This window comes from Hylobates moloch, unplaced genomic scaffold (assembly GCF_009828535.3).
Source record: "Hylobates moloch isolate HMO894 unplaced genomic scaffold, HMol_V3 SCAFFOLD_8, whole genome shotgun sequence".
Classification (NCBI taxonomy): domain Eukaryota; kingdom Metazoa; phylum Chordata; class Mammalia; order Primates; family Hylobatidae; genus Hylobates; species Hylobates moloch.
Window position 1 is genome coordinate 65365312 of NW_026652283.1, and position 14357 is coordinate 65379668.

The following is a 14357-nucleotide window of genomic DNA, read 5'->3' on the forward strand; positions in this document are numbered from 1 at the left end:
CCTCATGTCACACTGGATGTCACATGAGGTGGGATGGAACACAGTGACCACCCCACCTCATTTCCTTTACAGTTGCCATGCTGGGCCATGGCAGTGAACAGCCTTCAGGCATGTTTACAGCGGAAGATCTGAATTCAGGCTGGTGGCAGGAGACAACAAAACCACGTTTTCTTTTATGCATGCATTTGGTTTAATTGACACATTAACCACAGACAAAGGGGTAAAGGCCAAAAGGTGTTAGGTTAGTATGAACAGGGAAAAGGAACTTTTTTTTTTTTCAAGAAAAATAAAAGCATCAGTATTGCAAAGACTTTCCATGATCCTACACCCACCTCGAAAGCCCCCTCTCACCACAGGAAGTGCACTGACCATTGGAGGCATAAAAGAGGTCCTCAAAGAGCCTGATCCTCACTCTCCCTGCACAGCTCAGCAGGACCTCAGCCATGAGACTTCTCATCCTGGCCCTCCTTGGCATCTGCTGTCTCACTGCATACATTGTGGAAGGTAAGTGGAGAAGCTGTCTGCGAGATAAAGAACAGGGAGGCAAGGCAGGTGGGCACACATTTTGGGTTTGACTCGGGTTCTGACTGGAGTAAACTGCTTTCTCCAGGGGAGCCTTAAACCTCCCATGTGCAAAAAAGGAATGATGATTTTGACTGTAGGAGGCTTCATAAACTTCCAGAACAGGGAGAATTTGATTAGTATCTGGGCTCCCACTTTTCCTAATTGGGTAATTTCAGGTAAATTCCTTAACCACTCAGGGCCTATGCTTATTTATGTATAAACTGAATAGAAGAACAGACATGATCACCTGAGATTAAGATTAAATAAATATTATGGTTTATTTAATAACATCAGATTTCCTTACAAGCAGTAATTTTTTGATTAATGTTAGCTATGGATTAGAGGTGATGATTATAAATGCATTTCTAGGTTTTGCCTATTTAATATATAGTTTGATAAATTATCAAAATCTTTGAGAGTTCAGTTACAATGTGGGGATGCACCAGAGGATATATATTCTGGAGCAAATCAATGTTTTCAATACAAAACCTGTGTGAAGGCGACAGTAGTGCTTGCTGTGGACTGGATGTCCCAGTCTTGCCTTCCTTCCCCTTGATAATGCAATAAGGGACCCCCATTTTAGGACACAGGACAGGCAGAAAGATAACCAGCTTGATGGGGTCCACACCATGTGCAATCACTACCAGCTGAGCCTTCTTGTTTTCCAGCAAGGTGATGATGGTGTTAACCCCTGCTCAAAGAACAGGTGATTTCCTAGTGGGGACAACCCCTTTGCTAGCAGCTCTCTTCTCAGCCTGGGCCAACAGTTTCTGCTTCTTCTCTTGCTTTGTCTCTGGTCAGTACTTGTGGATCAGCTTCAGTGGCTGAGTAGCTGTTTGGGGGTCTAAGGCCTGGGTGAACTGGTTAATGGCAGAAGGCACTTTCAGCTGCTTATAGAGGATAGCTCTTTGCAGCTGGAACCAGATATTGCGGGGTCATTTCACAAAGCAGTGGAGGTCCCTTTTGGGCTGGATGTCCTGTCCAATGCCTGCCTAAGAAAACTCTTAGGCCTTTTCTCACACAGCCGTTTCATCACTTTCTTAGCCTCCTGCTTCCTCACGACGGCAGGGACTGGGCCACCTTCCTTCCTTTGGCCTTCTTTCTTTTCAGCATCTTGGGCGGCTGACAGAGAGAGACATTTGACCACTTAAAAAGGAGAACACCTTTATTTACTCAGTCAAAAGCATGCTTCCTTCCCCCACTGAATGTTGCCTTGCCTAGAGTACTCTTCACACATTACTCTGTCATCTCACTTACGGTACTGTGACATGTTGCACTATTTGAAATGATCTTTTCTGTTTACCTCTCTGTTGCCTGGCTCCCTCATTAGAAGACCTGCTCCATGAAAACAGGGATAACGTCTGTCTTAACAAAACATGTGGGACACAAAAGGCATCATCGTATAAATGAATGAATGCATGTCACTGGAGCATTTACTAGCCATCCCAAATGTCTAAGTGAAAATATACACAGAGACGGGATAACATCTTGTTATTTTCTCTCAGCATGAAATTCCTGAAACAATTCTATTGATTGAGTTTTTAAATTAATCAAATATTTACTAAGAATCTATGATGGGCAAGAGATTCAGGATGCCTATCAGTCATCTCTTCCCCCAAAAAGCAAATGGCCTTATATTCTCACAACATTCTCAGAGTAATTTAACAGATGATTGTTACTATGATCTTGATAATTGCTTTATTTTTAATTGTCTGTTTTTTTTTTTTTTCCTCACCAGGGGTAGGGAGTGAAGTCTCAGATAAAAGGACCTGTGTGAGCCTCACTACCCAGCGACTGCCAGTTAGCAGAATCAAGACCTACACCATCACGGAAGGCTCCTTGAGAGCAGTAATGTGAGTTTGCCTCCTCAGAAGTTGGGCTGGGTGGATATCTAGAGGTACAGAAATGCAGCCTATAGAAATACTCCCCTCCTCAGGAAAAGTAGGTCAACATGGAGGAACACCTCAACTTAACCAAAAACCTCTTTATTTTTCCTTATCAACCATGCCTTTATGCAGCCCAACCGAATAGCGATTATTGCAAAAACTAGGCTGCCAAATAAAGAATAGAAGTCCTCCTCTATTTAGCTTAGTGGAAGAGTCTGTTGAATACTGTGCACAGCTCTGAGGTCTGGGTTCAGAGACAGCTGGCCCATGGCAGGGTTTCCCTGCAAGCCTCACTGGAGTTGGGGGATCTTAGGGTTGAGTTAGGCAGAGTCCCATGCTTTATCAGTTGCCATATTTCAAGAAAATGAGTCAATGCACAACCTACATGGTCCCTTTCTTCTACCAGAATCTCATTTTTAGAAGTAATAACTCTTCCCAACACATACTTGCAAGCCTTGCTCGAAAGAATGAAAATGTAAAAATCACCTTTTCTTTAAAAAATGAGTATTTTCAGATTTGAAAAGGAAGAGGGTATGTAATAATGGAACTAGGTGGCCTCAAATGTCTTTTTGTTACAACATTTGGTGACATGGATGAGAAAAGGAGCCTGTGAATTATGGTGAACAAAGGGGCTGGATACTACTTGCAGATATTTCTCCTTTATGTTAAAATAGATGGCAGAAGAAGGGTGCTCAATTATGATCTCGTGACTCTGAACGCTTATTTCTTGCAGTAATTTCTGCACAAGATCTTTTCATGTCTGCTCTGATCTTAACTCCTGACCCTGAGGCTTTGAGAACGTGGCCAACTTCATCTGTCTTTTCCTTGCATTACAGTTTTATTACCAAACGTGGCCTAAAAGTCTGTGCTGATCCACAAGCCCGGTGGGTGAAAGATGTGGTCAGGAGCATGGACAGGAAATCCAACACCAGAAATAACATGATCCAGACCAAGCCAACAGGAACCCAGCAATCGACCAATACAGTTGTGACCCTGACTGGATAGTAGCCTCTGGCACCCTGTCCCTCTCCAGCCAGCCAGCTCATTTCACTTTACATGCTCATGGACTGAGTTTATACTCACCTTTTATGAAAGTATTGCATGAATAAAATTATTCCTTTGTATTTTTACTTTTAAATGTCTTCTGTATTCACTATGTGTTCTAATTAATAAATTATTTATTATTAAGAATAATTCCCTAGTCTATTCATTATATGTGGTGAAAGGTAGTATATCATTGGTGTTTGATTTCTGTCCTTGTACCTCTCTTTGATGGTAACCATAATGGAAGAGATTCTGGCTAGTGTTTATTAGAGGTGAAAGCTATATTGATCACTCTTAGAGTCCAGCTTGTAATGGTTCTTTACACATGAGTCACAAGTCACAGCTGTGACAATGGCAACAATTTAAGATCTATTTCAACTTGTCTCTATAATAGAATTCTATTTATAGAATAAGGGAGAAAATAATCCAGTCTGCATAAATGTCTTCATTTGAGAAGTGCCTGTTCATATTTGCCAACTTTTTGATGGGGTTGTTTGATTTTTTCTTGTAAATTTGTTTAAGTTCTTTGTAGATTCTGGATATTAGCCCTCTGTCAGATGAGTAGATTGTAAAAATGTTCTCCCATTCTGTACGTTACCTGTTCACTCTGATGGTAGTTTATTTTGCTGTGCAGAAGCTCTTTAGTTTAATTAGATCCCATTTGTGTATTTTGGCTTTTGTTGCCGTTGCTTTTGGTGTTTTAGTCACTGAAGTCCTTGCCCTTGCCTATGTCCTGAATGGTATTGCCTAGGTTTTCTTCTAGGGTTTTTATGGTTTTAGGTCTAACATTTAATTCTTTAATCCACCTTGAATTAATTTTTGTATAAGGTGTAAGGAAGGGATTCAGTTTCAGCTTTCAACATATGGCTAGCCAGTTTTCCCAGCACCATTTATTAAATAGGGAATCCTTTCCCCATTGCTTGTTTTTTTCAGGTTTGTCAAAGATCAGATGGTTGTAGATGTGTGGTACTATTTCTGAGGGCTCTGTTCTGTTCCATTGGTCTATATCTCTGTTTTGGTACCAGTGCCATGCTATTTTGGTTACTGTAGCCTTGTAGTATAGTTTGAAGTCAGGTAGCTTCAACTACCTGATGCCTCCAGCTTTGTTCTTTTGGCTTAGGATTGTTTTGGCAATGCAGATTCTTTTTGGCAGATCTGAAGGAGATAGAGACACAGAAAATGCTTCAAAAAAATCAATGAATTCAGTAGCTGGTTTTTTGCAAAGATCAACAAAATTGATAGACAGCTAGCAAGACTAATAAAGAAGAAAAGAGAGGAGAATCAAATAGATACAATAAAAAATGATAAAGGGGATATCATCACTGATCCCACAGAAATAAAAACTACCATCAGGTAATACCATAAACACCTCTATGCAAAGAAACTAGAAAATCTAGAAGAAATGGATAAATTCCTGGACATGTACACCCTCTCAAGACTAAACCAGGAAGAAGTTGAATCCCTGAATAGACAAATAACAGGCTCTGAAATAGAGGCAATAATTAATAGCCTACCAACCAAAAAAAGTCCAGGACCAGACAGATTCACAACCGAATTCTACCAGAGGTACAAAGAGGAACTGGTACCATTCCTTCTGAAAATATTCCAATCAATAGAAAAAGAGGGAATCCTCCACAACTCATTTTCCGAGGCCAGCATCATCCTGATACCAAAGCCTGGCACAGACACAACAAAAAAAGAGAATTTTAGATCAATATCCCTGATGAACATCGATGCAAAAATCCTCAACAAAATACTGGCAAACCGAATCCAGCAGCACATCAAAAAGCTTATCCACCACGATCGAGTGGGCTTCATCCCTGGGATGCAAGGCTGGTTCAACATATGCAAATCAATAAAAGTAATCCATCATATAAAGAGAATCAAAGAAAAAAACCACATGATTATCTCAATAGATATGGCATTTGACAAAATTCAACAGCCCTTCATGCTAAAAACTCTCAATAAAATAGGTATTGATACGACATATCTCAAAATAATGAGAGCTATTTATGACAAACCCACAGCCAATATCATCCTGAATGGGCAAAAACTGGAAGCTTTCCCTTTGAAAACTGGCACAAGACAGGGATGCCCTCTCTCACCACTCCTATTCAACATAGTGTTGGAAGTTCTGGCCAGGGCAATCAGGCCAGAGAAAGAAATAAAGGGTATTCAATTAGGAAAAGAGGAAGTCAAATTGTCCCTGTTTGCAGATGACATGATTGTATATCTAGAAAACCCCATTGTCTCAGCCCAAAATCTCCTTAAGCTGATAAGCAACTTCAGCAAATTCTCAGGATACAAAATCAATGTGCAAAACTCACAAGCATTCCTCTACTCCAATAACAGACTAACAGAGAACCAAATCATGAGTGAACTCCCATTCACAATTGCTTCAAAGAGAATAAAATACCTAGGAATCCAACTTACAAGGGATGTGAAGGACCTCTTCAAGGAAAACTACAAACCACTGCTCAACGAAATAAAAGAGGACACAAACAAATGGAAGAACATTCCATGCTCATAGATAGGAAGAATCAATATCTTGAAAATGGCCATACTGCCCAAGGTAATTTATAGATTCAATGCCATCCCCATCAAGCTACCAATGACTTTCTTCACAAAATTGGAAAAAACTACTTTAAAGTTCATATGGAACCAAAAAACAGCCCGCATTGCCAAGACAATCCTAAGCCAAAAGTACAAAGCTAAATGCTCCAATTAAAAGACACAGACTGGCAAATTGGATAGAGTCAAGACCCATCAGTGTGCTGTATTTAGGAGACCCATCTCACTTGCAGAGACACACATAGGATCAAAATAAAGGGATGGAGGAAGATCTACCAAGCAAATGGAAAACAAAAAAAAAGCAGGGGTTGCAATCCCAGTCTCTGATAAAACAGACTTTAAACCCACAAAGATCAAAAGAGACAAAGAGGGCCATTACATAATGGTAAAGGGATCAGTTCAACAAGAAGAGCTAACTATCCTAAATATATATGCACCCAATCCAGGAGCACCCAGATTCATAAAGCAAGTCCTTAGAGACCTACAAAGAGACTTAGACTCCTACACAATAATAGTGGGAGACTTTAACACCCCACTATTCAATGCAATTCCAGTTAAAATTTCCATAGAGTCTAATGTCAACATTAGACAGATCAACCAGACAGAAAGTTAACAAGGATATCCAGGAATTGAACTCAGCTCTGCACCAAGGGGACCTAATAGACACCTACAGAACGCTCCACCCCAAATCAACAGAATATACATTCTTCTCAGCATATCGCATTTATTCCAAAATTGACCAGTTGGAAGTAAAGCACTCCTCAGCAAATGTAAAAGAATAGAAATTATAACAAACTGTCTCTCAGACCACAGTGCAGTCAAACTAGAACTCAGGATTAAGAAATTCACTTAAAACCACTCGACTACATGGAAACTGAACAACCTGCCCCTGAATGACTACTGGGTACATAACGAAATGAAGGCAGAAATAAAGATATTCTTTGAAACCAATGAGAACGAAGACACAACATACCAGAATCTCTGGGACACATTTAAAGCAGTGTGTAGAGGGAAATTTATAACACTAAATGCCCACAAGAGAAAGCAGGAAAGATCTAAAATGGACCCCCTAACATCACAATTAAAAGAACTAGAGAAGCAAGAGAAAACACATTCAAAGCTAGCAGAATGTGTTGCTATTAACTGAGGTGGGAAAATGCAGTAGTTGCTGGTTTTAGGGAGAATATTAGGGGCTCTGTTTTGGTCATGTTAAGTTTAGGTGCTTAGTAGACATCCATATGAAAATGTCAAGTAGTCAGATAGCTAGGTCAGGAATCCAGAGGACGTGTCTAAGCTGGAAATAATAATTTTGGAGTCATCAGCTTATATGTGGCACTTAAAGCCTTGATAATGGGCAAAGCATTAGGTAGACTTGATCAAAATATAAGATGTTCAAGGACTGAGCCTTGGATACAGATTGGGTAGATGAGGAGGAACCAGCAAGGAAAACTGGGAAGAAGTCAGAAAGATATGAGGAAACCCAATCTTGTGTGGTATCCTGGAAATCAAGGCAGGAGGCTGTTTGTAGGAATAGAGTGAGCAACTGTGCCAAATGCTATAAATAAGTCAGAAATTAGAACTTAAAAATAGTTGGATTTAACAGCATGGCTGTCACAGAATGACTATAAGGGAAAAAGTGTCAGTGGATTGGTAAGAGCAGAAACTTTTGAAGAAGGGTTGAGAAGGCCTGGGAGAAGAAATAATGACAACTCTTTAAAGAGAATAATTTTAGACTACAGTTGTCTCATAAGCATCACTATAGAGGCTTGGAGAGAAAAAGAACTATAGCTGAAGTGGAAGTGGAGTCAAGACAGGGTGTTTTGTTTGTTTATTTTGATTTTTACATGAGAGAAAAAATATCAAGTTTGTACACTAATGGGAATGATTCGGTGGAAAGTTTAACACTTAGTATAATATCCAGTGTATCAACTATATATATATTTGCTATTTTCTTAATAATTTGAATTCATAAATGCATGCCCCTAGAAACTGGTTATGTACTCCCGATTCTTTACATTTTCAATTTCGTTATTTCCACTAGGCACTAATCGTATTAGTAATTTGATCTACAGTTAAACTGTTTTCTGGTATGGATGAGAGAAAGAAATAATAAATAATACCTTGTTAGAGCCCATCATAATTATACATTTTTGATAAAAATATGATTTCATTAAGAGTTTTATAAACAGCCATTAGACACAAATTACCTGCCCTTACATTGTAACAGTTTTAAAAAATAACTGTTGATTTCAAAATTAAAATGAAACCTCCCCAGGCATAGACTGTCTTCCTCTTCTTTCAACTACTACTGATTAGTAATTTATTTAACCCTGGATATTTATTCAAAGTTCCAGTGGCAGTAAAGTTGATTTATCCTAAAAGTCTGATATCTGTGGAACCTGATCCCCCATAATGGGAGTGGTATATCAACTTTTTAGGTAATTCAAGAAGTAGCTCCTGCATTGGCAGTCCCTTTCACTGACTTCAGTGTTATCACTTGCTCTTGGTGTTACCTTAACAGTTCCTTCAAGAGAATGTCTTCAACATTGTGATTTCCTGCCCAACTGCAGCTTAACTTTATAATAAAACACCCTTCAACCCTTCCTTCCTGTTGCTTCTGCCCTTGCCCCAAGCCAAGAGTAGTGAAAACTCTGCTAAGTAATAACTGTAGGATTTCTTTCTTAGCCCGTTGATCTCGACTTTCATTCTGGATATAATAACTTAGGCCACAAAATCATTCACAATTCCCATTGCAAAGCTTTTTATCTCTTTTCTATTAAAAATTTAATATTGTATAAGCTTCTCTGCTACCAGATGCCTCAATTTTACTCTTTTGTAGACTGTTTTAGTTTTTTGCTTACTGAGATTAACCTCACACATTTGATTTTTTTAATAGTTTTTTTTATTACTATTGTACTTTAAGTTTTAGGGTACATTTGCACAATGTGCAGGTTTGTTACATATGTATCCATGTGCCATGTTGGTGTGCTGCACCCATTAACTCGTCATTTAGCATTAGGTGTATCTCCTAATGCTATCCCTCCCCCGTCCCCCCACCCCACAACAGTCCCCGGGGTGTGATGTTCCCCTTCCTGTGTCCATGTGTTTTCATTGTTCAATTCCCACCTATGAGTGAGAACATGCAGTGTTTGGTTTTTTGACCTTTGCGATAGTTTACAGAGAATGATGATTTCCAGTTTCATCCATGTCCCTACAAAGGACATGAACTCATCATTTTTTATGACTGCATAATATTCCATGGTGTATATGTGTCACATTCTCTTAATCCAGTCTATCATTGTTGGACATTTGGGTTGGATCCAAGTCTTTGCTATTGTGAATAGTGCCACAATAAACATACGTGTGCATGTGTCTTTATAGCAGCATGATTTATAGTCCTTTGGGTATATACCCAGTAATGGGATGGCTGGGTCAAATGGTATTTCTAGTTCTAGATCCCTGAGGAATCGCCACACTGACTTCCACAATGGTTGAACTAGTTTACAGTCCCACCAACAGTGTAAAAGTGTTCCTATTTCTCCACATCCTCTCCAGCACCTGTTGTTTCCTGACTTTTTAATGATGGCCATTCTAACTGGTGTGAGATGGTATCTCATTGTGGTTTTGATTTGCATTTCTCTGATGGCCAGTGATGATGAGAATTTTTTCATGTGTTTTTTGGCTGCATAAATGTCTTCTTTTGAGAAGTGTCTGTTCATGTCCTTTGCCCAATTTTTGATGGGGTTGTTTGTGTTTTTCTTGTAAATTTGTTTGAGTTCATTGTAGATTCTGGATATTAGCCCTTTGTCAGATGAGTAGGTTGTGAAAATTTTCTCCCATTTTGTAGGTTGCCTGTTCACTCTGATAGTAGTTTCTTTTGCTGTGCAGAAGCTCTTTAGTTTAATTAGATCCCATTCATCAATTTTGGCTTTTGTTGCCATTGCTTTTGGTGTTTTAGACATGAAGTCCTTGCCCATGCCTATGTCCTGAATGATAATGCCTAGGTTTTCTTCTAGGGTTTTTATGGTTTTAGGTCTAACATGTAAGTCTTTAATCCATCTTGAATTAATTTTTGTATAAGGTGTAAGGAAGGGATCCAGTTTCAACTTTCTACATATGGCTAGCCAGTTTTCCCAGCATCATTTATTAAATAGGGAACCCTTTCCCCATTTCTTGTTTTTGTCAGGTTTGTCAAAGATCAGATAGTTGTTGATATGTGGCATTATTTCTGAGGGCTCTGTTCTATAGTTATGCATTTTGAAGAGAACAAGGAATAGCTTTAGACTGCAGTTGCCTCAGAAAGCTTATTTAATGTTTGATAGGGCAAATATTTCTTCTGTTTTTTTATTGACAGGTACAGTTACACACCCATGTGTTAGAGCATAACAAGTATAGCTTAAAATTGCTTATAGTAGTCACTAACATTTGCTGAGCACTTACTCTATCTCTAGCACTCTGCTAAACATTTGGCACACCTTATCTTACTTGATTCTCTATTTTGCTACTGACAAAACTAAGAATTTGGGGTTACACAGCTAATAAATAGTTGATTAGGGATTTGAATACAATTGATCTGACTCCAGTAGCCACCTACTTAACCACTCAGGAGAGAGTTTGCTCGCAGATGATGTATAAGGGCAAAACTTGTCCAGCCAAGTCTCAAGGGCAGAGGAGAGAGATCTCTCCTAAAGAAAACAAAGCCTTGGTAGGAAAGAGTTATGATACACTGGAAGTGTAACAGTCCTTTGAAGTTCCATTATTTATCTTAAAATTTGTGATGATTTTGCATTCTGCTTCATAATATATTTATATTGCTTTAATATAAAAGAAATATTTGGCTCTATTAAAGGACAAAAAATAAGTAAATATTTACGAACCAGATGATGAACATTGTATGGATGTCAGTTTTCCCCAAATCAATCTACTATTCAATGCAATTCCAGTTAAAATTTCCATAGAGTTTTTGGGCAAAACTTTCTAATACAATTTTTAAATTTAGATAAAAAAATTTAAATTTTAATTTTAAATTTTTAAATTTGTGGCACAAAGACATTCACAGATAGCTAAAACAAGTTAGGAAAAGAAAAACCAAGAGTAAACATTTCCCTTATCAAATATTAAGACATAAGATAAAGCTGTGATAATAAAGAACACAGTATTGTCAATTTAGAGATTAACAACCGGAACAATAGAAAGCTCAGGATCATGTTTATAAATTATGCATCTATATACACACACATACATATGTGTGTATGTATGTGTATATATAAACTATGATCAGATGAGAATAAGGTATATTATTCACAATATGCTGCTGGAAGCTTTTGCTTATTTTACAGAGAAAAATAAAATAAGTTTCCTACCTCACACCATGTATAAAATAGGCTTCTGATACATTAAATGCAAGAAGGAAGAAAAGAAGGGAAAGGGGAAGGGGGAAGGGAGAAAGAAGGAAGGAGGAAGGCAGAAGGGGAAAGAAGGAAGGAGGGAAGGAAGGAAGGAAGGAGAAAAGGAAGGAAGGAGGGAGGAAAGGAAGGAAGGAAGGGAAAGAAGGAAGACATAGGAGAATATCTTTATTACACCTGGGTGAGGGAAAGATTCCATAACTATATTCCCAAAGAATAACTCACAAAGAAAAATAATCTGATAGATTTTCCTATTTCAAAATTACAGATAAACACAGAGTTGCTGTCTATCTCATTGCCTTATTCATTTTCTTCATAGTGTTTATCACTTTACGATACTGACTAGTTTACTCATTTGATTTGGGGTCTTGTGATCATTTAACGGTATGCTTCAGGAGGGCAGGTACTTTGCCTTTTGTATTTACCACTGTAGACACAGTGCCAGAACTGTGTCTGGCATAATATGTGGGCAATAAATGGGTCCTTCGTACATTGTCTTAAGGATTTTTTAAATATTCCTGAATTTTATAGATCCCACCGCTATCTGGGATTCCCTTTCCTTACCATTTTGCAGGTTCTACTGAAACTTCCTCTAACATAACTCATAAAGGGTATCTACATTTTCTTAATCCAGTCTATTGTTGTTGGACATTTGGGTTGGTTCCAAGTCTTTGCTATTGTGAATAGTGCCTCAATAAACATACGTGTGCATGTGTCTTTATAGCAGCATGATTTATACTCCTTTGGGTATATACCCAGTAATGGGATGGCTGGGCCAAATGGTATTTCTAGTTCTAGATCACTGAGGAATCGCCACACTGACTTCCACAATGGTTGAACTAGTTTACAGTCCCACCAACAGTGTAAAAGTGTTCCTATTTCTCCACATCCTCTCCAGCACCTGTTGTTTCCTGATTTTTTAATGATGGCCATTCTAACTGGTGTGAGATGGTATCTCACTGAGGTTTTGATTTGCATTTCTCTGATGGCCAGTGATGATGAGCATTTCTTCATGTGTTTTCTGGCTGCATAAATGTCTTCTTTTGAGAAGTGTCTGTTCATGTCCTTTGCCCACTTTTTGATGGGGTTGTTTGTTTTTTCTTGTAAATTTGTTTGAGTTCATTAAGAAAATGTGGCACATATACACCATGGAATACTATGCAGCCATAAAAAATGATGAGTTCGTGTCCTTTGTAGGGACATGGATGAAACTGGAAAACATCATTCTCATTAAACTATCGTAAGGACAAAAAACCAAACACCGCATGTTCTCACTCATAGGTGGGAATTGAACAATGAGAACTCATGGACACAGGAAGGGGAACATCACATTCCGGGTACTGTTGTGGGGTGGGGGGTGGGGGGGGCGGGGACAGCATTAGGAGATATACCTAATGCTAAATGACGAGCTAATGGGTGCAGGAAATCAACATGGCACATGGATACATATGTAACAAACCTGCACATTGTGCACATGTACCCTAAAACCTAAAGTATAAAAAAAAAAAAAAGGGTATCTACAAGACTGCTTATTAGAGAAATTTCAGGTTCTACCATGCCTGAAACTCTGATTGAATCCCTATAGGCAACAGTAGGACTATTATGACAATGTCTCTTGAATGCGTCATGTAGAGTTGATCCTTTTAGAGAGAAAATATATTGAGGATATAACAAAAACCAAAGAATTGAAAATAGAAGAAAGCATATTTCAGCATAACTCTATAAATTATTTTATCCCATTGCAATTGTCCAGAAAGGAAGCAGGTTGACTTGAGAAGCAGTAAATTATGCATCACTGAATGTGTTTGGGCAGAGTCTGGAGGACCACTTACTAGAAGAAGAGAGAAAAGGTGCGAAGAAATGCTCTTCAAGGTTCCTTCCATCCTCGAGCTCTAAAATCCTTAACCAGTTTTTTCTTATACCCACCTCCTCTCCACAGGACTCTTCCCTTCCCCCATCAGGAATATTGAAGCAGCATGATTCCAAAAGCAGTTATAAACACTATAAACAATTATTACTCTCAACACTTGATGAGAGACACTGAAAATTAAAGGAAGCTTGTACCGTAAAGCAAGCACATTGCAGGGCATTTATTTTTTGGCTCTGGAATACAAAGACGCACAGTCAGAGACACACATTCATCTTCCATTCTTAGTGTCCCATGCCCGCCTCCACTAAAGGAGAAGCTCAGGTGAACATCATGCAAATACTCCATGGTGTGGGCTGAAATTCGTAGACAGAAGGGTCAGCACAGAATAAGGCATGCAGCCTCCCATCCCTTGAAATTCCGTGGAGATGCTTGGTCGTGCTCAACTGAACACATTAAGAGTTTTGCTCTACTTTTACTCTGTCTACAAAAGAGGTCCTACTCCCTGTTGCTCTTCTTTTTTAAAAAATAAGGATCCCATGAGAGTGGCCTTAGAAGTAGGAGGCAAAAGTTCTGAGAATGGGTACCAGATGCTCGGGAGTTGCATTCCCATACTGATAGCACCTAGGGACCTTGTGGGAAGCTGAGGCTGCATCTGAGGCCTCTCCACCTGGCAAGATCTCCCAACCCCATCCCTCTACTCCCCACCTCCCACCTACCCTCCTAACCCTGGCTCGAGAGCTCATTGCCAGGAATCCCCAAGAGGGCCTCAGGACACCGTGATAGACAATCCCACTCATCTCCCCACCCTGCTCTCTGCCTCCCCATCCCAGTCAGCTCTCTGACTTACGCTATAGAGCCTAGTGATGCTTACACTATAGAACTCTCTGGCACTATGAGCACTTGCACATCACTTACCTTATTTGATCCTCCTAAGAGCCTTGTAAGGGAAAACAGCAGGTATGATCACATCCATTGTATTCATGAACAGACTGAGATGCAGACAGGATAAAGTGACTT

The 14357-nt window shown here is 39.1% G+C and overlaps 1 protein-coding gene across 1 annotated transcript; it reads left to right on the top strand.

Moving 5' to 3' along the window:
- The first annotated feature begins 428 nt into the window (after nucleotides 1-428).
- Nucleotides 429-3588, top strand: LOC116472307 (lymphotactin). The gene is made up of 3 exons (XM_032159101.2): nucleotides 429-504; nucleotides 2303-2417; nucleotides 3287-3588. The coding sequence occupies exons 1-3, from the start codon at nucleotides 444-446 to the stop codon at nucleotides 3453-3455; spliced, it is 345 nt and encodes a 114-aa protein (XP_032014992.1). The 5' UTR covers nucleotides 429-443; the 3' UTR covers nucleotides 3456-3588.
- The last annotated feature ends 10769 nt before the right edge of the window (nucleotides 3589-14357 follow it).